The sequence below is a fragment of the Magnolia sinica genome, chromosome 19 (genome assembly GCF_029962835.1).
Source record: "Magnolia sinica isolate HGM2019 chromosome 19, MsV1, whole genome shotgun sequence".
NCBI classification, from domain to species: Eukaryota; Viridiplantae; Streptophyta; class Magnoliopsida; order Magnoliales; family Magnoliaceae; genus Magnolia; species Magnolia sinica.
Window position 1 is genome coordinate 215652 of NC_080591.1, and position 25939 is coordinate 241590.

Here is a 25939-nt window from a genome sequence, read left to right on the forward strand (position 1 = left end):
CTCATAAACATATCGGTGGGCCCCAAATAGCGTCCCAGGAACTTCCGGCGAAAAAGGCTGGCAGGCAATCCGCGTCCCTGGTTCAACGAACTTCTAAAGAGAACCCTAGCTCGAGTCACTCCGAGGGTTGGTCGAGGACGAGGTGAAGGCCATCACGGCAGAATGAAGGCCTTCCTTCCCAGACAGGCCATCTCCTTTCTCAGAAAATGGCGCTTCTCTTCTCATCCCTCTATTTACAGAAATGCTCCTTCCATTCAAACCCCCTTCTTCTCTTCCTCATCTTCCCATCTCATTCTTCCTATCCCCAATCTTCCAACATCTATCTCCTTCTGCAGCTCTCTTCACTCTCTTCAACCTAACAACCTCATCGAAGCCGATGATAATGACGAAGACGACACCCCAATGAATGAATTCCTATCTCGTTTCGTTTGGATTATCCGTGGAAAGCTTTCTGAAACTTACCCCGACTGCAATAAGGAAACCATCGACAGTATGCTCCTTATCATCATCCAGAAGGTCGTTTCTGAGATGGAGAGAGGTGGCCTTGATGAAATGCTTGATTCCGCCACGAGGACTCAATCACTTGATTTCAGCCAGGATCTCTGGAAGACCGTCTGGGAGGTCTGCAATTCCGTCCTCGATGACATGAGAAAGGCGCACAAGAAGGAGGAAATGAAGAAATTCCTCCAAGCTGAAGACGTCAAGGACATGTGCCACTTTGCCGGCGATGTTGGCATTCGAGGAGACATGCTGAGAGAGCTCAGATTCAAATGGGCTCGAGAGAAAATGGAGGAGAGCGAGTTTTATCAGAGCCTGGAGCGCCTGCGTAAGGAAGCCCACCAAGGAGAGAATGCAGAAAGTGAGGATGCAGCCCAAGTCATCAATGACGACAGTTCAGTTACCACTGAAGAGAATTCTAAGGCTGTTGCTCTCCCGCAGAGGCGGGGGAAGATAAAGTACAAGATCTACGGTCTTGATTTATCCAGCCCAAAGTGGGCTGAAGTGGCTGACAGAATCCATGAGGCTGAGAAGCTCATCACTCCAGAAGAACCCAAGTTGATTTCTGGGAAATGCAAGATGGTTACTGAGAGAATTCTCACTTTGACAGAGGAAGATGACCTGTTTCCACTTTTAGCAGAGTGGGTTGAACTTCTACAGCCGAGCAGGATCGATTGGCTTGCGTTGCTTGACAAAATGAAAGAACACAATATATTTTTATACTTCAAGGTCAGTGGTTGCTTTCTTTTTAAAGTTAATAGCTTTCACCATGTTCCATTGCTAAATATTCACAAATCAACATGATATGAGTCTCCAAAAGATGAGCTTCTGGGCTTTTGTGAACCACGTCACGAACAGCAAGTTTCTAAACATAAAACAAATTTTAACCAATATGTTTAGCTACCTCATGATGTCCTTGAACAAACTAACTAGATGTGAAGATGGCGATTTATCTCTGGGCAGGACACATATGATGGATGTTAAGGGTGGGTTTATATTGTATGAGAACATTTTTCTTTCCAGTGGGAAATTCTAACATTATTTGTTGGAGACGGAAAGCATAGAAGTGGAGTTTTTATCCCCTAAGATCTCAATTTTAGAGTACCGAGAATGATTTTGTATGAGAGATATAGTTAAACTAAATTAATTCCGGCTTAGTTCTTCTCATAGCGGTTGTGTTAAGTAAAGTTTGATTTACCATTAAAGACAGCTTGCTTTCTTCTGTATCTATCCAAAACGTGGAACATTTGGAATATGGAAGTCGTTAGAGGTTTTATTTATTTATTGTATAGCAATGGTTAAGATGAATTTCTTTATTGGCAGTTGGGTGATAAGTTGAGTGGAAGCCACCCCACTAATGATCATGGAAACAAGATTTCAGTTCCTAGAAACAGGAGCAGGAGATGGACTACAACAAAAAGTTAGCTAATATGCTATACTATCTTATGACATAAAGCATCTAGGAATCGCAATATTCTGAAGCAGGAGTCGCACCCTTGGTTGAGAATTTATTCAATTATAGTTCAAAGTCATTAATTTCTTTGGATTCAACAGAATATTCCACCAGATTCTTCAAAAAGCTATGTATCTTCATTAATTTCTTTAAAGTATTGTCTGAAATCAGCATGTATCGCCTGATACATAGTGGGACCCATGAATGATACAGCTGTATCAGCCCGATACAGGATCATATTGGTGGTGATTGGTGAATGATACAATTACCCAATAGACCGATTTAAAACCTTGGCTGGGAGTCACACCAAAAGATCAGAATTGGCAGCATCCTCTTCTCTATGCAAGAAGGGGGCAGGTGATTGTAGTCTAACTCTAATGCTTTGGGATGGTCTTCCAATATTTCAAGCATCATATTGTGGTACATTTGTGGCAGAAGGTGCCTCAAAAAATATTCCATTTTGGTTGACTCATGATCGGGTTAGGCGGAACCTTGGATGCTCACTTTCATATTTTCTGAAATCAGTGTCAAACAACCATTTACTCTAAAAGCTTAAGCTGTCAGATTGTGGTGTATCAATGTATATCAAGAGACTTTATCACTTCAACACCCCCTCACACGTGCGGGGTGAGAACTCTGCACAGGAACATATTGACATGGGTGGAGGGACACTCACACCATAAATAGGCCAGGCTTGATTTCCCGGTCCTTGGGCCGGACCTGATTTTCCTGACCCCCTCTGGGAGAATTATATATTAGCGAGGCATATTTTCTGCTCTCGACATTCAAACATTGGCCCTTCCGCTTTGATACCATGTCAAGCAACCATTTACTCTAAAAGCTTAAGCTGTTAGAGTGTGGTGTATCAATGTATATCAAGGGGCTTTATCACTTCAACAATCAGAGACTTGATTTTGATGTTAAACACTCATCCTCTGTTACTAGGGATGCAAGGCAGATGCTTTTGGTAAAAGAGGGAGCTAGGAGGACATATTTTGTATTAGGACTTCGTCCCTTTTGATGTGGTTCAAAGTGGATCTTGGTGTTCATAGGTAATGCAAATAGAATAAAAGAAATTGAAACTAATTGCAGATTCCGAATTATTGCATGCCAGTTTTGAAGTGAATAGATGATAAATATGTGGAGTCACTCCACGCAAAGACAAAGGAGTTTTTTTTTTTTTTTTTGGTGGGGGGGGGGGGGAAGCTAATTTTTTTGGGAAAGCAAAAGGAGTTGTACTGATGGTTTCTATGGCATCACAACTCTATTATAAAAATCCCATTGCAGGAAATTCAGAGAATATTTTCTTATTTCATGAAATCATAGAATCCTGTTCATATGCATGACCTAATAGCCTATTTATAAACTAAGTACATATGTTTCCAAGTGAAACTTAAACTATTCCTAATTGGTGCAAGCACACGCCTAATCATATTGTCATCATTATCATCTAACTCCTAATTATATGCAGTCACTACTAACAAAATGTTTCCAAAAAGCATAATAAAAAATCAACTCATATATACTAAAGTTCCAAATTATCCCATGGCTCCAAATAAACCTTGCTAGATTGACAGTGAACTGCAATGCCACTGTATCACACTACTGTGGTGGTACTATAGCTGCACTGTAGCACGTGCTGGGAACCTTTCTCTATTTGGTTCTGATTGCCTCAATATGTGCTGAAATGATGCACCATTGGTTCACAATCCTTTTGTGTCCTTCCTTGAGTGCGCTCCTTACCTATAAATGCTTGATTATGCAAATGGATGAGATATTTCTTTCTTTTTCTTCTTTTTTCAACTCAAAGGTTTTTTGTTTATTTATTTATTATTATTTTAAATTTAGGGAAGGCTCCTAGCAAAGAGGGGCACATGGTGTGCTCTTAGGGGCCTTTTGAATTTAAGGAAAGTTGTGTCAGGCCAAGCTGTTCAGGGTAGACAGCTTGCCCATGGCCATGTGTTTACAAGCGATGTAAAATGGGCCCACAATTTGAATAATTAGAGTATATTATATCTATTCCACATGTGCAATTTCATAGTGCTGATGACAGATTATGCAGAATCAGCCAATATGGGTACATATCGGTTTTGGTGGGTGACCACATCACCAAAACCAATTTTTTATCCTTGAGATTACTACTACATTTTGCTGAAGATTGTTCTTGACAGGAAGAATTGTCTATAATTCCTTCAGAAGAAAGAGATATCTGAATTGCCTCCCTTTAATGTGGTTGAAGGACTTAAAATCTTTTGTGCAAAATTGTGTTTCAACTTTCAACGGTACCTAATATTAAAAAAAAAACTTTCAACTGTACCAGAAAAAGAAACAAATACAGCGAATAATTCAGAATGAAAGACTAGTATGTTTAGATTCGTAGAACAGCCAAAAGTGTCTGAAGCGGCCTAAAAATAGTAGTAGGGGCAGAAAAACAGTCCACAAAATCATCAGAGCTGCAGCAAAATCAGCAACTAGTATATTCCACACATAGCAATTGTAATCCCATAAATTCAGGCCCCAAAATCAGCAGCTAACGGTATGAATTCAACACATTGTGGGCACCTGCTTCAGGGTGAGATGTATAGCACGAGACTACCAGTTCAACTCAAGCAAGGATAACACATCTAATCAGGGTAGATGATCCTCAGGAATTGGAGAGTGATTGTTGATGTTAAATGTCTGTGCAATATTTAATGCAGGGGCATTTTCACACCGGGCTCGAATGGGGTGGCCTGTGTGAAGCGGGGGCACACTCGGGGTGGGCAGCCCTTGTGAGGCAAGTGGCTCATGTGAGGACCCATGTGAGGCAAGTGGCTCATGGTATGGTTTGGTGGGTTTGGCTGAGGGCTTATCTTGGGCTATGAGATAAAGGGATTGATTCGCCACGCTCTATCAGTTCAAGCTTTTAGAGCAAGCAGTTAGTTGTCTTACATCAATATTACATAAAAGGGTGAGAGTAGGAAGCATTCTCTTTCTGTCTGTCATATTGGGAATAAGAATGCTATAGTTTTACGGCCGATCCCATTTAATTGGGGTAAGGCTAGATGATGATGATGAAGAAGAAGAATGCTATAGTTTTCTGTCATCATGATCATCATCACATCAACGCACTACCGTTACCACCACTAACAACAACTTTCAGATTCTTGGAAATAATAGGGACAGTTTTGTGAATCCTGTTTAAACAAGAACTGTTATAGTGGAGCAGGTATTTTTCATGTGTTTTTTGCTCTCGCGGAGATATATGTTGGAACAAGTATGTTTTTCAAAAAAAAAATGTTGGAACGGGTATCCTACATATTTATTAACATGCATTGTGTTCTTGCTTAAATGTATTTTTCTCTCATGTTTTGAGGAAGGATAGAATTAGAAGTGAATGCATTTTAGGGAACTTAGTAGTACTGCCAATAGGTAATAAGATGAGGGAAATTAGACTTAGACAGTTTGGTCATGTGCAATGGAGACCAAGAATTGTGGTGATTAGGAGTCGGTGGTGCAAGTTGGAGGCTCTAAAAGGGCAAATGAAGGCCCAAGAGGACATGAGTGGAGTTATTAAGGAAAGACTTGATAACCTTTGGTCCAACTGAAGTTGTGGCCCTTGATAGTGTGGAATGGCAGAACATGATTCATTTAACTAACCCCAATTACTTGGAACTGGTATCCCCTTCATATTTAGCTAACATCTGTATAAAATGTATTCTTGCTTAAATGTATTTTACCTCATGTACTGAAAGAGGTGAATTAGGTCGTTGATTCCTTTGCTAGGGATTTACATGATGAGAGGCTCACATGTTTTTTTTTTTTTTTCCAAAAGGTGAATAATATTATAAAGCAAGGCCAAAAAAACAAAAACAACAACAACAAAAAGAAAACTCAGGGAAAAGAGAGAAAACGACGGAAAAAGAAAAAGAAAAAGAAAAAAAGAAAGATAAAAAAGAAGGAAAGGAAAAGAAGAGTACAATAATCAGTCCCATGATAAAAAAGAAGGAAAGGAAAAGAAGAGTACAATAATTAGTCCCATGACTGAAGGAAACCCACACCCGAAACCCAAAGGCTAGAAACAGAAGCCTAAAGACCCCAAAACCCAAAGGAGGCTAAGGAGCCCAATCTCTGAATAGAATCAACACCCTACAAAACACCCCCGCTGAAGAGACCTTCCCATTGTTGAAGCGGCGATTGTTTCTTTCTAACTAGACAATCCACATGACAACCATGAGCAGGGACCTTAACTTTTTCCTCCCGATAATTCCCCATCATGGTATTCCAAATCGGTTACGTAATGGCCGTAATGGCCGTTACGTAATGGTAACGGTCATAACCATTATGCGTTACGGGGTTGAAATGGCCGTAACGGCCATTACAGAAAAACGTGCCATAACGGCCCCGTAATGGTCAAGGAATAACATTTTTCAAGAAATAAAAAATGGCCATAATGGCCGATACGGGGGCTGTAACGGCCATTACGGCCCGTATCATATCATAACGGTAACGGTTACCGTTACAAAACACCTTGTTCCCCATTCCCCCAGGGTCAGCATGCCACTAGCAGAGAAGGGCATCAATAGACTTCGGTATGATCCAAGAAACACTAGCAAGGGTGAGGGCTTTCCACTAGATATCTGAGGAGAAAGGATAATGGAGGAAGAGATGATCCACAGACTCTGTATCTTGGAGGCAAAACAGGCAGACATTGGAATCATGCCTCTTTTGTGCAAATTGTCAACTGTGAGCCACCTGATTCCTTCCCACTAGCCAGACAAAGGCGGCGACTTTGGGGGGAACTTCGCAAAATCAAATTGCACCTGTATGGCAACATCTCTTAGGGGACAGAAGAGATGCTAACGACTCGTAGAAGCATCGCACATGGCAAGATCTCTTAGGGGACGGAAGAGATGCTAAGGACGTAGAAGCATTGCATCGAGAAAAGACTCGAATTGGAGAGAGACCAAACTTGCGAATCATTTGAGCCCATTTTTGTCATGTGCGATCGCATACTCCATATGCGATGACATACTTTGCCAGTTGTGCTTTTTTTGGTAAATTATAAATTGTATTTGTAAATTAAGTTGTAACTTGTAACTTATAAGTTGTTCAAGTTATCAAGTTATCATTTATCAATAAAATTTCTATGTTCGAAGTTTTTAGTAATTAATTCTTTCTTAATGTAACATGTTATTTGTTTTGTTAAATTTTATGTAGATATAATATAAGTAATTAAATATATAACTTAGATGGACTGATAGTCTCAAACATTCAAACTACAATGAAATAGGTTAAAAAATCCAATCCAATCACTCGTAGTAATTAGTTATAGTTTTTCCTAATTTTTTAATTATTTTCAATTTTTTTCTTCAAAATTTTCCTTTTAAAACATTTTTTTAATTAAAAAAAATCCAAAGCAATATGCGATCGCATATGCGAGTGTGCGATGGCATATGCAAATAGCATATACCAGTTGCATGCAATGGCATATGCGATTCGACAACATTGTCTGAGCCCGAAGAAGGGAAAAGCCCCTGCAAAAGAGGAAGGAGTGCCATAAGGTCCTGAATCTTTGAATCTAAAAGGTGTCTTCTACACGAGGGAAGCCAAATTCCCCCATGACCCTCTCCAGAAATGCAGTGAGCGACAAAAATGTTCAGATTAGGGCAAAGAGCAGCAAGGGTTGGGAAGTTTTCTTCTAGGGAGGTAGAACCACACCATGGGTCAGACCATAATTTGATCATAAACCTATTACCTAAGACAAAAACTACTCTATCAAAGCCCTTAGGAGCCACCCTGGCAATTCCTTTCCATAAGGAAGTTTGATACAGGGAAGATGATTTAATCTGCCAACCATGTGGGGAGACCCCATAGTTAGCAGAGATAACCACCCTCTAGAGGCTTTCATTCTCATGACCGAACCTCCAAACCCATTTGCCCAGTAGAGCCTCATTAATCGGGTCCAATCTCTTGATTCCCGCTCCTTCCTCTAAGTAGGGAGAATAGACCGCATTCCAATTGAGAAGCGGGAATTTTCTCAAGGTAGATTCTCATTGCCAAAGGAACTCCCTTCATAGTTTGTCAGTTTTAAGAAGGAAAGGTTTGAGGCAATGAAAGAGAGACATAAAATAAACTGGTAAGTTAGAAAGGCAGTCCTTAATCAAAGTAGCAAAAGAAATTGTCTCTTCCATGGGGACAATTTTCGTTCCATCCACCCAATAACTTTGTCCCATATGTAGAGAGGAGGTTTGCCAATAGACAGCGGAAGACCCAGGTAGCAGGTGGGTAGAAGACCAGCTTTGCACCCAAAAGAGTCAACTAGGCAAGAGATTATCTCTTGGGATAGAGTTATCCCAAAAAACTTGCTTTTAGATAAGTTCACCTTAAGCCCAGAGACCACCTCAAACCAATAGGCAGACATACTGAGAGTTGTCGCCAATCGCCATGGATTCATCAACTTCACAAAACAATAAAGCATCGTTTGCATTATTGTATTGCAGCCCACAATTTTTGCAACAACAGAAGTGGGAATGAGGAATTAGTAAAAAATGCTGACCAATAAGTTTTCCAAAATGACCGCTTTCAATATCTTGGGTTGATAATTCCTGAGTGGAGAGATTGAGAAGGATGTTGCCCATATATAATTCAAGCAGGGTGGAAGAAATGGGGATGTGGCTTTAGAATTTTATGTGATCATCGTGTACTCCTCAAAATGAAAGGGAAATTTTATAGGATGGCTATGAGACTAACCATGCTTTATGGGACAGGATGTTGGGCAGTTAAGGAACAACATGTCCATAAGATGAGTGTAGCTGAAATGAGGATGTTGAGATGGATGAGTAGCAAGACAAGGATAGAATTAGAAATGAATCCATTCAAGGGAATTTAGGAGCAGCACTAACAGGTAACAAGATGAGGAAAAGTAGACTTAGATGGTTCGGTCATGTGCAATGGAGACCAAGAGCTTCCTTGGTTAGTGGAGTGAGTAGGTACAAGTTGAAGGTGATAAAGGGGCAAGGGGAAGGCCCAAAAGGATCTAGGTGGAGGTAGGAAGAAGAGACTTGATAACCAATGGTCTAATTGAAGTTGTGGGCCTCGATAGAGCAGAAAGGTAGGAAAGGATTCATGCAGTGGACCCCAATTAGTTGGGATAAGGCTTAAATTATGATGATGATTACTGTATTGTCTCCACCACGGATGGGCCATTCCCCAAGGGAAAAGGAAGACGATCCCTTTTCATTTCAATGTTTGTTTAGCAATGTGAATTTCTAATGGAAATGTATTTTTTTTCTTCATTTCCATTGTTTGTTTGCCATTTTGAATGGGAAAATCTATCTAAAATCAGGAAAAAGTGCAATAACAACTACTTTAAATGCCACATGATAGGGTCATAGTGTTGAGTGGATAGCTGGGAGAGTGTGGGGCTTTGTTCAGGAATGGGATTGATGCAACTTTCTGATTTATGGCGTCCGGCGTGGCTCTAATTATTATTATTATTTTTTAAAATGCGTTTTGCTCTTTGTATTCTTTGTTGCCTTTTGGTGCATTTTGAATAAAATTCCCATAAGAAAATCATAGGGTTATAGCACTTTCCCTCCAACTGAGGAATTCAGTGTAATAGGTTTTTGCATGGAAATGGTTTGTCCTTTTTTGAGGACTACTTTGGAAAAGGAAATCAGTTGCCTCTGCTTTTTTGGTTTCCCAAACAGAGGAAACTGTCACATCAAAGGAATTCATTTTCTTTTCCATGGTTGTCCATGGTTCTCTCTCATAAACAGGCCCTGAAAGGAGCAGAACAAATTCACAATAAAAAGGTCTTGATGTTTCCTGATGTTACTGTTCTATGTCATTCACAATTCCTTAGCTATCATGCTTACTTATTTCAAATTATGTTATTTAAGTGGTATATGCATTATTATGAATTGAATTGAATATACATTATTATGAATTGAATATGCATTATTATCTCTCTCAAAAAAAAAAGAAAAAAGAAAAAAGAAAAAAACATTATTATGAATTGAATGAAAATCAAAGCTCCCCAACCCAAATGAGGATTTAGCTTTTAGGGAGGCTTCAGGTTCAAATAGAACTGCACACTGACATTCTTTTTTTTTGTTTTTCAGCTTCACATATTCCTCAGTTCCTTTTTAAAATTTTTTTTTTAAATTTTAATTATAAAAAAAAATCAGTTTTTGTCCAGTTTGGTATTGTTTTAAAATCAGTTTTAATTGTATTTTTCACTCATGTGATAGCAAGGTGAATGAAGTTCTCACCTTCTTTTGCTAGAGATTATTATTGAACGGGTCACATGTTATTGGGACCTTGTCTCCCCTTCTTTTGAGATTTCTAATTTTCCTTTTGTTCATTGTTGATTAAAGATTTCTGAGATTTATTACATGCTAATTTGCTGTTTTGATTTCTTCTATAGGTGGCTGAGTTTGTGTTGAATGAGAAATCTTTTATGACTAACATTCGAGACTACTCAAAACTGATTGATGCGCATGCTAAGGAAAACCGTAGAGAAGATGCTGAGAGAATCCTTCATAAAATGACAGAAAAGGGTATCGACACTGACATCCTAACATCCACCATCTTAGTTCATATGTATAGTAAGGCAGGCAATCTTGACCGAGTGAAGGATGCATTCGAAAAGCTAAGGAGCCAAGGGTTTCAACCAGATATGAGAGCATATAATTCGATGATAATGGCTTATGTGAATGCTGGCCTACCAAAGTCTGGTGAATCACTGATGAGAGAAATGGAAGCAAGGGATATCAAACCCTCCAAGGAAATTTACATGGAATTGCTGAGAGCATTTGCTCAACGTGGCCATGTTGATGGGGCACAGAGGATAGTCAATACAATGCAGTTTGCTGGTTTTCAACCAACTCTGGAGTCATGCACATTGCTTGTTGAAGCTTATGGACAAGCAGGTGATCCAGATCAAGCCAGAAACAATTTTGACTACATGATAAAAGCTGGTCACAAGCCAGATGATAGGTCCACTGCCAGCATGATAGCAGCTTATGAGAAGAAGAACCTTCTGGACAAAGCATTGAATCTGCTCTTGGACCTTGAGAAGGATGGGTTTGAACCAGGAGTTGCTACATACACTGTCTTGGTGGATTGGTTGGGTAAGCTACAACTAGTTGATGAAGCTGAACAGTTGCTGCAAAAGATTGTTGAGAAGGGAGAGACTCCCTTCAAGATTCATGTAAGCCTTTGTGATATGTACTCGAGGGCTGGCACTGAAAAGAAAGCTCGTGAAGCACTTGGTATACTGGAGTCCAAGAAAGAATTATTGAGAGCAGATGAGTTTGAGCGGATCATAAATGGTCTTCTAGCTGGTGGTCTTGTGCAGGATGCGAGGAGGGTTCATGAACTGATGCAGGGGCAGGGTTTTGTTTCGTCTGAGCCCCTTAAAGTGGCACTCATGGCCGCTCAAGCAATCCCTCGGCAAAGGCCAAGAGCCAGGTAGGAATTTAGGAACCCTGCCTTTGAGAGGAGCTACATAATTACTGAAACAGATTGTAAGATGGATAACATGCCTGCATTAAGGAAGCTCTTGCCCTCATCTTGCATCTCATGCTTTGTAAGTTTACCCATAGTTCTATTTCACATGAGACTCACTGCTCTCCTTTTGTGTTAACTCCTTGCATGGAATACAAGGCGTATGTTCTAGTGAGTTAAAAACTGTAAGTAAAGCTGGTTGTTTGCAGTTTAAATCTCAAAGGGCACTCAAATCACCCTTGTCATCCTACATTTATGTGCCTGTGGGGTTCGACAATAATTCTTCTTCATCACACATGGCCATTCTTTGTCCTTTTTATGTGCATGTAATGCATGATGTTAGAGAGTATATGGGTCCTTTTGTTTTTGCAGAAGTATTGTTTTCTGTTTCCTTTTGGCCATTTCTAAAATGCTCTATACCTTACAGGTGTGCCAACTTGTGGTTGACAAACCGTTTCATAATCTCCTCATTCTGAAATTAATGGCCCGTTGGCATTGACAATCAATTTGGATTTGTCCACTTTTCTAGCTGACAATTCCAAGGGTACCACTTCAGTGGCACGCTGGTCCCTTTGCAGAAAGGAGTAGAGAGTTTCTGATGGGCTTCGTTTTATTTCCCTTTGGAAGCAAGACCCATTGCATTGTTGATATTCCACTATGTGAAACAAAAAGGATACTGCTGATGTCTCACCCTTGTTGGAGATTTTTGGCCATGGAGAAGGATTGATGTCTTCTATGCAAACATGCCAACATGCCTTAATCTACCTTTGGAAAGTGGTACCATTTCGTCCACTTTTGATCTTAGAACTAGCTTTGGAAACTTTATCAATCACAAAAGCATGTTCCATTTTATCTGTGACCTAATTGTTTTCCATGCGATCCAAATCAAATCATACAATTCAGATATTGACCTAAAATTTTAACATCAGGCAGTATACATTCATACGTTTTTAATGCATGCGCAAGGATCTTTCAAGTCTTAAACTCACTTCCCATTGTCATCTACCATATTTAGAACAGAGGCCAATGCACATTTCCAAGTTGAACACTTTGTCTGTGATAACAATTTGATGTCCGTATTACATGCTGTTGTAGTTCTTCCAGGTAACTGAATTGGAAAGAATGACCCCTTCATTACTAATTGATTCTAGAAGTATCAATTTTCTGTGGGCCATAGGAGGGACATGATGCGCATGCCTCAATCATCATCATCATCTAAGCTTTATTCCCAACTAAATGTGCTGATGAAATCGAACATATCCGTCAACACATACATATCCACAAGTCATCAATGTGCTATATTGTGTTGCTGATAGATAATATTTTAATATCTATCAGTAACACATTATATCACTCAGTATGGCTCATTGATGACTTGCTAAATATGCATATATTGACTGATATGCGTCATTTCTTCAGTACTGCTGGCTGAGACATGGATTTCTTGCATTCTATGTGGAGCCACATGTAGAACAAGTGATAGTGGACAACCGACCAGACGACACCAAGATGCCTCCGCATCATCAAGGCATCACTTAGGCATGGCACATCATTAAGAGATGATGTAAAGAATAATAAAGAAAGGACAGAAGGTACCAAAACATGCACTGTCAACCTGCACAACTAGTATTGATCATGCCATTTACTAATATTGGTCATGAAAATAAGGTGCCATATATTTTCTTGCACTTTTAGTTAGCTAATAGATGTGAACAGGTCTTTGAAGGAAGTAGTTGTAGGCACAATCCACCCTGTGATAAATGGGAAACTGTATTACAAAACCATAGAAGATTCTGAGCTTTATACACCCAATAAACAAGAAAATGCTAGATGTCACAATAACACGCCACACAACACCAATGCAAAGCTTGAGAGATTTCTTTTAGATCGCCACACAACACCAATGCAAAGCTTGAGAGATTTCTTTTAGATCACCGATTCCTCTCCTGCTTCTGCCAAGCAAAACATTTGTTAAGAAAATTTATGAGGGGATAAGAAGAAGATTATTGATAGATTTGCTGGCAGGGATTAGACAGAGATTGTGATGTACCTTTCCCTGGAACGATTATCACTGGAGCAGATTTACAGTTGTGGAAGCAGTATTCACTTACGCTCCCCTGCAAGACGCTGAAACCAGAATCCTATCGTTGGTAACATTTATATAGATGCTGAAATCAAAATCCCTATTGTTGGTAACATAGATATCAAATGAAGTTGAGGTGAAAATGACAATAATATTACTAGGGCCTAGGCCATTAGGATTTTGGTGATTCTTTGTTTTGCTGTGTAACAATGGGGTAGGCTTGTCCATGAGATAGTTTTGACACCAGTATTTACTTGTCCTTCATCTATTTATGTTATTATCAAATCAAAAGAAGAAGAAGAGCAGCAACAGACCTTTTAATCAGACTTCTACCTCTGGTTCCCATGACAACAGCCACTGGCTTTAATCTCTCAGCTTCCTTGCATATTGCCTTCCCAGCATCCCCTTCCACTATCCGAGCCACCGTCTTCACCTGAAACCATCCCAAACCAAGTCAATTTCAGCATAATTTGATTAAGAATTCTCTACATCCATAAATGATTGCTTGAACAAATGGATCTCTAACACGTCCATTGAGCCTATACAGCTGATGGATGTGTCACTTGCGTTTGACCTCTGAGCTGCTGAAATATCATGTTGCATGTTGAAGATTACTGGACACAGAAATCAGGCAGATCCATTCATCATGTGGGCCACACATGTGCACTGAGTAATAAAAATTTCCAATGTAGCCATTGGGTGTCCAGTGCTTACCAGAGTAATGCAAACCTGATGAATGGATGCCCAACTTATCTTCAAGTTCCTGGTTATCCTCTCTCTCTCTCTCTCTCTCACGCGTGCGCGCACACACACACACAATTTCTCTCATGTGCTAATAATAGCTCTCTCTCTCTCTCACACACACACCCACACACAATTTCTTTCATGTGCTAATAATAGCATGCAAGGCTCAGATGGGTTTGGTTAAGATTGTCACATCACATGGGACTTTGCTTGCTCTGCGCCAACTGATCAACAGATCCACTGGATAGAAGATTGATGATGAGGTACTATTGTAATCTAATAATAAGTTGGGAGGATATATTCATATTCTTATGGCAAAAAGGAAGGATATATTCATATTATCAGTACCATGGAGACCTGAAACGCTTCAATTGCTAGCTTCTCTATCAGCTCCCGACTCGTCTCATATACGATTTGGTTTTGCAGACCTATGCATTTAGAAAAATAAAAAATAAAATAAAATCAGACAACAAAGGAAGAGTAAGCAAGCAGGGCTATTTTATTTTTGAGAGAGAGAGAGAGAGAGAGAGAGAGAGAGAGAGACGGACTGGAGACAACGTGGACGAGGTGGATGGTGTCAGCGAGGCGGCAGAAGTGAAGGATGGCCCAGTGGAAGGCGTGCTTGCTGTTGGGGCCGTGATCTATGGCGATGAGTATGTCTCTTCCTCTCCTTCTCTCTCCTGTCTCCCTCTCCAACTCTGGCTCTTGTACTATTGGTATCAGCGCCGGCAGCTTCACCTCCCTCCAGCTGTACTCCTCTTCATCCTCCATCAACGTCTCCATCTCTCTCACAGGCGCTCTCCTCTGTTTCTTTTCCGAATGAAGAGGTGCCTGCCCTTTTCCTTGTTTCTGCTTTTGCTTATGTTACTTTTTCTTAATTGACCTTGTTTCCCAACAATAAGAAAAAAGAAAAGAAAAGAAGATATATGATGATGATTCTTTCTTTCTTTCTTTCATTTTATTAATTAATATCTATAATGGGAAGGAAGGCGGCTGGCTTGTCTTCTCTGTTTGACCCGACTGCAAAGGAAAAGAAAATCAGGACGGAAGCGGATTCCTGGCTCAGCAGCTAGGTGGGATCGTGATGTTTGTGAGAAATCCACCCCGTTCATCTGTATTGCCAGCTTATGTTTCGATATTAGCCCAAGAACAAGGCAGATCCAAAGCTCAAGTGGGCTGCATGACAGGAAACAGTGTGGATTGAACGTCCACCTCTCGATTAGGTTAAATATTTTTTGTGTTTTCAGTTCTATCTCAATAGGAATGACTTTATTAACGATAAGGATGACATATAAATATCACAGTGGACCTCAGGTGGGTTCCAACCATAGGCATTTTTCTACCCACTTTTTCCCTCCCTTCATCCCACTGCCTAATTTTTGGATGAAATGGCAAAAAGGATGGACTGAGTGAACTTCTCACAAACATAACGGTGTTGGAACCTAGCTTTTGAGTGCCGGAACTTCCGGAACTTCTAACCAAACGGGTTTGGCAGGCAATCCGTGTCGTATCCATACACCTCATTTTTACACGTGCATTTCATGGGATTGGAACCGCTCTAATCGTCCTTTGAATCTTCCATTCTTTTATCTTTGACCATTGGCTACTTCTCATTTTGGCCATCTGTCCATTTTATGATTTAAAGAAAAATCATTTATAGGCAAGTGTCTGAAATATTTGTATCAAAGTAAATGCACAAAAAACTAAAAAAAAAAGAAGAAAAGAATAAAAACAAGTTCAATAGTTTTTCTTTTCACACACACACACACACACACACACACACACACATATATATATATATATATATATATATATAATATTCTTGTCAATTTGGAGGCCACCAACCAATAACTAAGGATCATCAGATCCACGTGCAATTTGAACCATTCTCCATCCAGAGGATGGATGGTCCCGATTGGTGGAGAGATTTGAGGGGAAAATGTTAAGTTCCTTAAAGAGTAACAGGCAATGTAAATTAATAATAATAAAGAAAGAAAATTGGTGTATCTTGTCATTCTTTGGGTGTTGCGATTAACCAGGTTTATATAAATAAGATTTATTTGAGCAAGTGGAAATCCATGTTTATACGCACCAAAATGGAATGATGGTGTTTTCATTTTATAATCAATGGTAGAGCTGGCACGGGCCCCAAACCCTAGACAACTCGACTTGCCTGACTTGTTCAGACCCGACTTGATCCGACTTGAATGGGTGAGTTGGTCCGAATTGAGTAGGCTTTGCCCAATCCGAACTCAAACCGAGTTGAGTCCAAGTTACCCAGTAACTTGATACGACTCGACCCGAAACTTGATTTGGTCATACTCGACTCAATTCGAAACTCGATTCAACTCGGATTTGAGTATATATATAATAAAATAAATTCTAATTTCTAAGTATCTCTAACCCTACCTGCCGCACCCAACCCTAACTTTGATCCCAAACTCTCTCTCCCCCTCTCTCTCCCTCTTCCAAGCCCGACAGCCACCAACCACCATCACCACCCTCCTCTCTCTCTCTTCTCTCCACTCCCTCCATCCCTCATCTCTCGATCCGATTCGATGCCAACTCGACTCGGTACTTTTGATTAGGTCAGACTCGGTCCGGATTAGTCTAAAGCCAAATTCGGACTCGAATTGGGTCAGACATGTTGGACTCGGTACAATTGACCAGGTCAGACTTGGTCCGGATTAGTCTAAGTCAGACTCGGACTTGAATCGGGTCAGACATGTTGGACTCGGTACAGAGTCAGGTTGAGTTCGGGCCAGGCATATTTCAAAACTAGATCAAGGCGTGTTGAGTTTGGGTTAGGCCAATTTCAAAACTGGATCAAGTTGGGTCAACCCTAACTCGGTACTACTCAACTCCATGCGCAACTCTAATCATAGGGTCTCTATGCCCCCTTCTAGTGAACCACACCATAGGAAGCAATGATGACAAAGATCAAATCATTGAAATTTGCCTACGCCCCCCTGATGTTTATTTGACATCCAACCTTTTCAAAAGGTCACATAAACCTGGATGAAAAGAAACGTTAAATATCAGCTAGACCCATAACTCCCGTGGCTTCCGAGAGATTTTGAGTGGTAAGCATTCAATCCTCACCGTGAGGTTTTCAGTGGTAAGCATTCAATCCGCACCGTTCCTGTGGTGTTGTCCACTAGATCATTCACTCTGCTTAATTTTTGAGATCAAGTCTTAAAATAATGTTTCCGGACAGTGTGGATAAAGCACATCATCACGGTTGCCCCACAGAGCCGCTTACAGGACCGTTCTTGTCTAGCTAGGTCGCACAGTGGTAGTACCCAATCCCGATTGCGTGGTGTGCCACACCACTTGGTGGTGTGTTGACGTTGTCAGGTTCTATGAGCCCACCATGATGTGTGTAATCCGTATATCCATTTGGCAAGATCATTGTGGGATATGAGTCTAAAAATTTGGCAGATCCAAAGCTCAAGTAGACCCTACCGCATAAAGTTGGGGAATAATGAACAGTACTGTTGAAACTTTCCTAAGACCCACCACGTCGTTTATTTGCAATCTAAGCTGTTCAAAATGTCACACAGACTTTAATTAAAGGAAAAAAAAAATAAAAAAACAAATATCAGTTTCATACTTCAGTGCCCCTAAGAAAGTTTTAATGGTAGGCTTTCAATCCACACTGCCTTATGTGGTGGTCCACTCGAGCGTTGGACTAGCTCTCTCTCTCTTTATTTATTATTTTTTTTAAAGCTGTGGGCTGCCATTTATTTTTCGGGAATTAATACCTACAGGCGCACACACGCGGACTACTATAGTGTGAAAATAGAGTAACATTAATTTCTTCGGGGACAGCCCGTCTGATCTATGGGCCTATCCAGGAACACTAGAAATTGGGGATGTCCTTGGCGTGGGGGCGCGGATTAGATACTGACAAGGTCAGTAGCCAAATCGCTACTTAAGTGACGTCACCAAGCTATGTGGACCCCACCATGATGCATGTGTTGTATCAATGCCGTCCATCCATTTGGAGAGATCGTTTTATGGCATGAGAAAAATAATGAGATAGATCTAAAGTTTAAGTGGACCCCACCACAGAAAACAGTGGGGACAGTAACATCCACCGCTTCAAAACTTCTTAGGGACCACAAAAGTTTCCGATCAAGCTTATATTTTTGTTTTCACTTCATCTATCTCTATGTTAACTTATGAATAGGTTGGATCTAAAAAATACATCATGGTGGGCCCTATAAATGTTTCAACGGTGGGTGTGACTGATCCCATGGTTTTCTGTGGTGGGTCCACTTGAACTTTAGATCTATCTCATTCTTTTTCTCATGCCATAAAACGATCTCTACAAATGGTTGGACGGTGTGGATACAACACAGCGTGGTGGGGTCTTCGGAGCTTGGTGACGTCACTTCAGTAGTGATTTGGCTACTGACCTTGTCAGTATCTAATCCGCGCCCTTGGTGTGGGGCCTGTTATCAGTAGAAATTGTTAGATTTACAATGGGGATTTGGAATAGCTAGGTACAGGGCTACAATAACAGGGACGATTATAATGGTAGGGATGATCTAGGGAGGGTATCATCCCAAGCACAGCAAGTAATACACATGACCCAAGCTCAACATCATCGCCCAGTGGTAGATATAGGGTGTTTCAATCCTGAGGTTATGTGTTTTAGTACGTATGCGGTGTGCGTGAGAGTGTGTGCAATTAAAAAATAAAATAAAATAAATAAAAGTCCAAACATTGGAAGAAACCTATAAATAAGAAAAAGAGGGAACTCTCCTTCCCTTCTAGAAAAAAATAAAATAAAAATAATAATAAATGTTTCTCTTGTTCAAGAGAAATGCTACAATGTATTTTAAGAAAAAGAAAGAATGGATGAATAAATGTTCTAGTCCCCCTAGTTGGATTAGTTCACGAGGATAGCTCGATCCATGGATCTGAACTGTCCATTAAGTCTGGAACACATTTGATGGGGGCTACCATTCAAGAATCTCACTGATTAGATGATCCAATCCATCCTTGATTTTGCCTTGTTTTCTATAGTAATCATTTTTCCAAGTCATAAATGGGATAATTATGATTGATTAACACAAGTGATTCTTTAGAATCATATGCAATCCATGATGTTCCTTACAAAAAAAATAGATGGATCAAATTGTTGATTGGACCTATTTTCTGTAAACGATAGTGTGTTGGACCTGATGAAAAGTACAGATCAATTTATAGGAGTTTCCAAGTTTCGTGCGAGCATATCTCCTTATTCAATGCTTTCATTTGACCAAACTCCAAAGATCTCGTTGTCAAGATATAATAATAATAAGAGAGAGAGAGATCAACCTACAATTCCCTTGGTAGCAACGAAAACAAAAGAAACTCAAAAAAGTATAAGTCACAAATTTCAAACACGTCTATCTTCTCTTCTCGAATGTCCCAACTTGCAAGGGGTGAGACTCCCATGTTACTTTTGCTTGCACCGTTAAAAGAACGGCAGTGACTCTTCCAACACGCACATGGCACAGCTGTAGATAGATTCAGATCATTCCAACCGTGGAGGGAGCATGATGAAAGACATTGCACTGGTAAGATAATATAAAAACCATGGATTTTTTTTTTTTTTTCTTCTCTATTTTTCCCACATCTGATCCTAACCTTTAATCCTTGTACTCATTTGTTGAACTAAGATTGTTGGGTAACTCTCATTTTTTAACTGTCCAATAAATGCCCACCAATCCAATAGCTACGCGAATAAATAAGGTAATTTTTATTTATGATATATCTAAAATGGGAACTATATTTGGACAGTTTAATTTAACTTAACCTGCAAGCCAGGTATGCCATTTTTAATTAATTCTGAGTGCCTGTGTATCATCCATCACACTCTACCACAGTATTAGGAGAATTTCTCAAAATAGAGAAAACGAAGTAACCATAGCTCTGTGGGCCGGGGCCTTGTGATGTCCACATGACGTCAACTCTGTTAGTACATGATCCCAAAACGAGGAGGATAAAAAACTCAAGCAGACCACACCACAGGAAACAGTGCAGAGGGAAAGGTCTATGATTGAAACCTTCCTAGGACTCACCTTGATGTTTATATGCCAAAACTTCTGTGGGCCCCAATATGGTTTCAATGGTGAGCATTCAATCTCACTTTTTCTAGTGGCATTGCTCACTTGATCGAGCCTTTAATCTGCCTGATTTTGATCTGGCTTCCTAATATCAGCAGGGTGCAATGGATGAATGAAGTGGATATAACACAAACATCCCGAGGGGCCCAACTTGTTAAAATCAGACCTGACTCATTTTTTGGTGGAGTTGCATATTTTGGTAAAAATATGAAAGTGGTGCATGGCACAGGCCACACCTGCAGGTTGGGCCATGTTTTGGTGATCAGGGCCACCTCAAGAACACTCAGAACAAGAAAAGCCATGCGAAAAGGAAGCCTGTTTAGTTAATCTAGGAAGGTTGCTTTAGTAAGAGAAAGGAACGATTCCACCCTCGAATCCACCTCTTCAATCTCTAAGAGTGTTTTTTTCCCTCCCTCTTTCTTTCCAAATACCTGTTTTATCCTATCCTATCCTATCCAAGGGTGGGTACAAGAGCAAAGAAGCATGGCAAGACCTCATTTTGTGATGTGGGTTGCCTTTGTTACAGCTTCTTTAACAGCTACTAGGGCATCCTCTCCCTCACACTCTTCTTCCCCCATCTTCATAACCGTAGATCAATCAGGAAAAGATGGACAGTATAAGAGGATTCAGGATGCCATCGACGCCGTTCCCTCTAACACCAATCATCCTGTCTTCATCTGGGTAAAACCAGGCACCTACAGGTCTCTCTCTCTCTCTCTCTCTCATTCATGCATGCAATGAAATGCAGCTAGAATTGATGAATGTATCAGTTACTTGTATGTATTCCTTCTTCTTTATTTTTTTAAATGAAAATTAAAATAATAATTCCACAGGGAAAAGATTATAGTTCCAGCGGACAAGCACTTCATCACACTTAATGGGACAGAAGGTAACTCCAGTACCAAAATAACTTGGAATGCAAGTGGCAGCATTTTTGAGTCCGCAACCCTCTCTATCTTGGCTTCTAATTTTGTTGCAAGATTTCTCACTATTCAGGAATCTTTTTTTTTTTTTTTGGATTTATTTACAAATGTCTGGTTATCTCTCTGAGCCTTACAATCTGATCAATCAAAATGGATGGTCAAGATTGTTTGCATCAAGTCATCAATATCAACCATCCCATTTGGTACGGATCCAACACTCATTACTATCCAAATTCACTAATCATGTTTTGCAGAATACGTATGGGTCAGGTGATAAAGCAGTTGCATTGAGAGTATCGGGAGACAAAGCTGCTTTTTATGGATGCGTAATCCTTTCGTATCAGGATACTCTCCTCGACGATGCCGGTAGACACTATTACAGCAATTGCTATATTCAAGGAGCTACTGACTTCATCTGTGGAAATGCTCTTTCCTTGTTCTATGTATGTTTTACACACATGCAACCACTATCTTAAATTCATCATCAACCATATGATCAAACAAGCATTTGGCCAATCTTAATAAAAAAGAGAAAGAAAAAAAGAAATGCTCAAATCGGCGGTTAAGACCACTCAAATGATCTGCATTAGGCTTAGCAGATGTTGGTTCGGTCTGGATCTCTATATTGTATTTGCATGCATGGATATTAAAATGCTTGAAAACTGGTTCTATATAAGATATATAAATGGTTTATGATAGCATAATAACCATGGAATTCCTTTTAGAAGTGCCATCTACATTCACTCTCCAAAGGAGAGGGAGCCATCACGGCACAACGGCGATCATTACCAGCGGAGAGAATGGGCTTCAGCTTTGTGAATTGTAAGGTGACAGGAGAGGGGAGTGCCTTGTTAGGAAGAGCATGGGGAGCTTACTCAAGGGTGGTCTTTGCTCACACTTACATGGCCAACATCGTATTGCCTCAAGGATGGGATGATTGGAACGACCCTAGGAAGCAAAGGTAGATGGCCCACTTTCCATCTTTCTTCGTTACTAACAAGATTTTTAGATTGCCTACTGCCCAATCTTTCTTTGGTATAAGTCCATCACATGGCCTAGCGTAAAACATGTATGTGCCATGTAGCCGATTGAACCTAGCCCAGCCTGATCTCCACATGGTCTTGGAGATTAGACTTGGGGGCGTTTGGTTACTGAAAAAGTTTCATTTGGAAAACCTTGTCTGGACGGAGAACGATGCTTATTCAATAAAAAAACAAAGGCATGGCTATCAAAAACACTAATTGTTATTGTGAGTAGGGAAATCTAAACTTGCTATCACCCAATTTCCTCTAAAATAGGTGAAATAGATAGCCTTCCCACATTTGCCGTACGTATTCGACTTCCAGCAATATCCCATATATATATATGCTACATGTGCCGATACCCACGTGTGTACACATGTTCTACATGTGCCATTGCCATCCCTCATGTAAAAGAGGGATATGGAAGACTTGCTCGGAGTTCCGTTGAAACAGGCCTAAGCAGCTGTCATCAGTTTTGATGTTATTATCTTTGTGGTGTCTGTCTTTCGCAGGACTGTCTTTTACTGGCAATACAGGTGTAGTGGTACTGGGTCCAATGTCTCTGGAAGAGTTGGATGATCTCACCAGCTATCGAGTGTGGAGGCTGCACCATTCTTGACCACATCCATGATTGACGGACCTAATTGGCTGAGGTCTACCCCACTCCATTTCACAACCACTATCGCTGCAGTGGAGGTAGAAATAGGAAATAAATAATAAATAATTAATGTGTAGGAGGAGCAATATTAATCGATTTGGGGATTAGATGGAAGGGGAGTGTCCTCTCTTTCTTTCTTTGAATATTTTGGAGTTGTACAGAACACCTATTACTTGGGTCATTTATTAATAAGAGGTTGATACTTTCATTTTCATAATAATTCACCCATTGGGAGTTGTAACCCTAGGCTCCTCTGTTGCAGACGCCCACAGCAGCCACCCATTCTCTCTCTCTTGCACATACATAACAGGGCACTCGAAGCTATTACTATAGGGTTGAATATTTCTGCTCTGTCTATCACGGAGCCATGGGTTAGATTCCAAGAGCTACCCTGATGAATGGGTTGGATGGCTTATCCACACCACACCACAAGTAGACGCCTTGCATTCCCTCTAGAAATTTCTATTATTGTACGCGTCACCTCCCACTGTCCCCCAATTTTACTTTTGGTGTGGCCCACCTCAATTATGGATAAGGTTTGGATTCTAATATATCTAGTCCTTACATTGAGGGGGTTGGATTCTAATATCTAGCCCTTACACTGAAACAGTGGGGATAAATAATGTCCACCATTGAAACCTTCCATCCAACTTGTTTATAAGGTCATGTAGACTTAGATTAAGCCAAAACAAAAATATCAACTTGATCATAAACTTCTGGCCTAGGGAGGGACGTGATGAGGTCGATCACCGTCTTCTTCAAGGGATATCTACTCCGAAACCACGGAGCTCTCTGGACTCCTCAAATAGCTTCCTCAAATCCACAAGGGATAAAGATAGAAATAATTTCTAATAAATTTGAAGTAATTTGATTGACTCTTTAAATAAGGAATTCAAACCTAGGATGAAGTTTTAGACTCTAACTCCAACTCAAACACCCTAAAAACGTGATTTACTATAAATAGTAAACTTATTATTTATAGACAACCTCTATTCCTACTAGATTTCATGGTTTTCAGCCAAAAATAGTGTCCAATTTGGCCCAACCACGTTATTCTCTTAACTAATTTTCTAAGTCATTTTCATGTTGGGCATAACTCCTACAACTCAAAGGATCAAAAGTTATACTCGTACTAAAATTTATTAGTTATAGTAAAATCAAAATTAATGGGACTTCTGGCCATTGATATAATGGAATCTCACAAATCCGACATGGGCAACATGATGTAGTAGGGTTGGTTGGCTTAAGTAACTTCTCCTACCTCAAAATCATATAAAATATGTCAAAAAACTCATTCCAATTTGCGAGATACGACTAATTTAAGGTCCTAACGGTCTGAATTGTTTTTGCCTCCGATCGAGCCTTCTCTGTCATCTTTGCCATGAAAGTGTCTGTAATCCACTCTACATCAACTTCTATGGCCCTAAGTAGTTTTCAACCGTAGGTGTTCAATTCCCATTGTTTCACCATGGAATGGCTCACTTAAACTTTGGACATGCTTTAACTTTATGTTGATGTCCTAAAATGAGCTAGCAAAATAGATGGACAACATGAAAAATGCATACATCATGGTGGGCCCCAACGTGTTGTTAGGAGCCTTGTACAAAACCTTAGGATCTAGCCTCCCAAATCAAACTAGAAATATGGGATAATAAAACAATGAAATAAATCAAAGCATAAACCACACCACAAAAGAGATTTTTACGTGGAAAGCCCTTAAAGAGGTAAAAACCACGAGATCTCGTCCAGATCAACAATTTACTATGAAGTAGAACGTTACAACCTTCTTCACTCACGCAGGAGTAGATAATCAATAAGAGAATAAAAGAAAAATAAAGAGATCTCACCGATCACGAGGACATAGAAGCGCTGATATGTCGAGTGCATAGTAGATCACTTCTACGAGCATAACCTCCTTTCCACAAGCTTCCTCTCTCTCTTTCTCTTTCTCTCTCTCTCTCACCTTTAATAGCCGTAACCCTTTAACAAACCCTTGCAAAGCTTTAGAAAACCCTCTTGCATTACCTAGAAAGACACTAGACACCCCTATTGATAGTTAAGGAAACTCTCTTTCGCACCCCTTGCGAAAGGGCCTCAGATTTCTGCAGTCCGCACAAGATCTGAACTCAAATCTGCGTAACCTCCACTGGTCGAGCAGAGTCCTCGACAGTTCACTCGACCGGTCAACCGGGCCCTCGATTGGTCGAACAGTGTTCACTCGACCGGTCGAGCAGTGCTCTCGACTGGTCGAGCAGCGCGGTGATTCCACTGTTTCTGGCATTCAAACCGCACTATATCTCCTCTGACCTGAGGAGGAAAACCCCATCACATGTTTGGTCATCACACAATCCAAATGTGGATGGCATAGTGGCATAGTGACGTTACCAACAATGATGTCTTTATTGGATAGTGCTACGTAGGCCCCACCATAATGTATGTTTTTCATCCACGCTCTTCATTCATTTTGGATCATTATTTTAGGGCATGAGCTCAAAATTAAAGCAAATCCGTATCTTAAGTCAACCACGCCACACGAAAACCGTGGTGATTGAATGCCCATCATTAAAAAATTTCTAGGGTTCATTGTATTGTTTATTTGCCATCCAACAGGTTAACACAGTCCTAGATGAGGGGAAAACACAAATATTTACTTAAACCAAAACTTTTGTCCCTCCCAACAAGTCTTTAACGGTGGGTGTTCAATCACCACGGCTTTGTATGGTGTGGACCATTTGAAATTTTGATCACTTCATATTAAGGCTTATGCCCTAAAATTACCTGAAAAATGGATGGACCGGGTGAATAAGATACATGTCATGGTTTTGGCTTCTTCGCTCTCCGGTTAAGGTTTGGGCTGCTGGTTTTTGAGGTGGTTTAGAGTCTTATCTCTCTGCTGGTAGGAGAGGCTATTTTGAAGATCAGTCATCTTTGAGGTGCAGTTTTGTTA

At 40.3% G+C, this 25939-nt stretch overlaps 2 protein-coding genes, 1 long non-coding RNA gene and 1 pseudogene across 4 annotated transcripts; 3 read left to right on the forward strand and 1 right to left on the reverse strand.

Annotated features, from left to right (window-relative positions):
* The first annotated feature begins 113 nt into the window (after nucleotides 1–113).
* On the forward strand, nucleotides 114–11792 carry LOC131235566 (pentatricopeptide repeat-containing protein At1g71060, mitochondrial). Its single transcript, XM_058232771.1, has 2 exons — nucleotides 114–1227; nucleotides 10362–11792. Exons 1-2 carry the CDS (start codon nucleotides 163–165, stop codon nucleotides 11409–11411), a joined length of 2115 nt encoding a protein of 704 aa, XP_058088754.1. The 5' UTR covers nucleotides 114–162; the 3' UTR covers nucleotides 11412–11792.
* A 1309-nt stretch (nucleotides 11793–13101) lies between these two features.
* Nucleotides 13102–15174, reverse strand: LOC131235567 (universal stress protein PHOS32). Of its 2 annotated transcripts, XM_058232774.1 has the most exons (6): nucleotides 14819–15174; nucleotides 14619–14698; nucleotides 13841–13959; nucleotides 13494–13570; nucleotides 13332–13395; nucleotides 13102–13287 (listed from the first exon to the last, which is right to left on the reverse strand). In XM_058232774.1, the coding sequence occupies exons 1-5, from the start codon at nucleotides 15051–15053 to the stop codon at nucleotides 13370–13372; spliced, it is 537 nt and encodes a 178-aa protein (XP_058088757.1). In that variant the 5' UTR covers nucleotides 15054–15174; the 3' UTR covers nucleotides 13102–13287; nucleotides 13332–13369. The 2 variants fall into 2 exon arrangements, with proteins under 2 accessions (XP_058088757.1, XP_058088756.1); XM_058232773.1 differs by having other exon boundaries at nucleotides 13102–13395.
* On the forward strand, nucleotides 14363–15191 carry LOC131235568 (uncharacterized). The gene is made up of 2 exons (XR_009166217.1): nucleotides 14363–14750; nucleotides 14787–15191. It is a non-coding gene; the product is annotated as an uncharacterized LOC131235568 (long non-coding RNA).
* A 5606-nt stretch (nucleotides 15192–20797) lies between these two features.
* LOC131235278 (putative pectinesterase 11) lies at nucleotides 20798–23180 on the forward strand (annotated as a pseudogene).
* Nucleotides 23181–25939: the final 2759 nt, after the last annotated feature.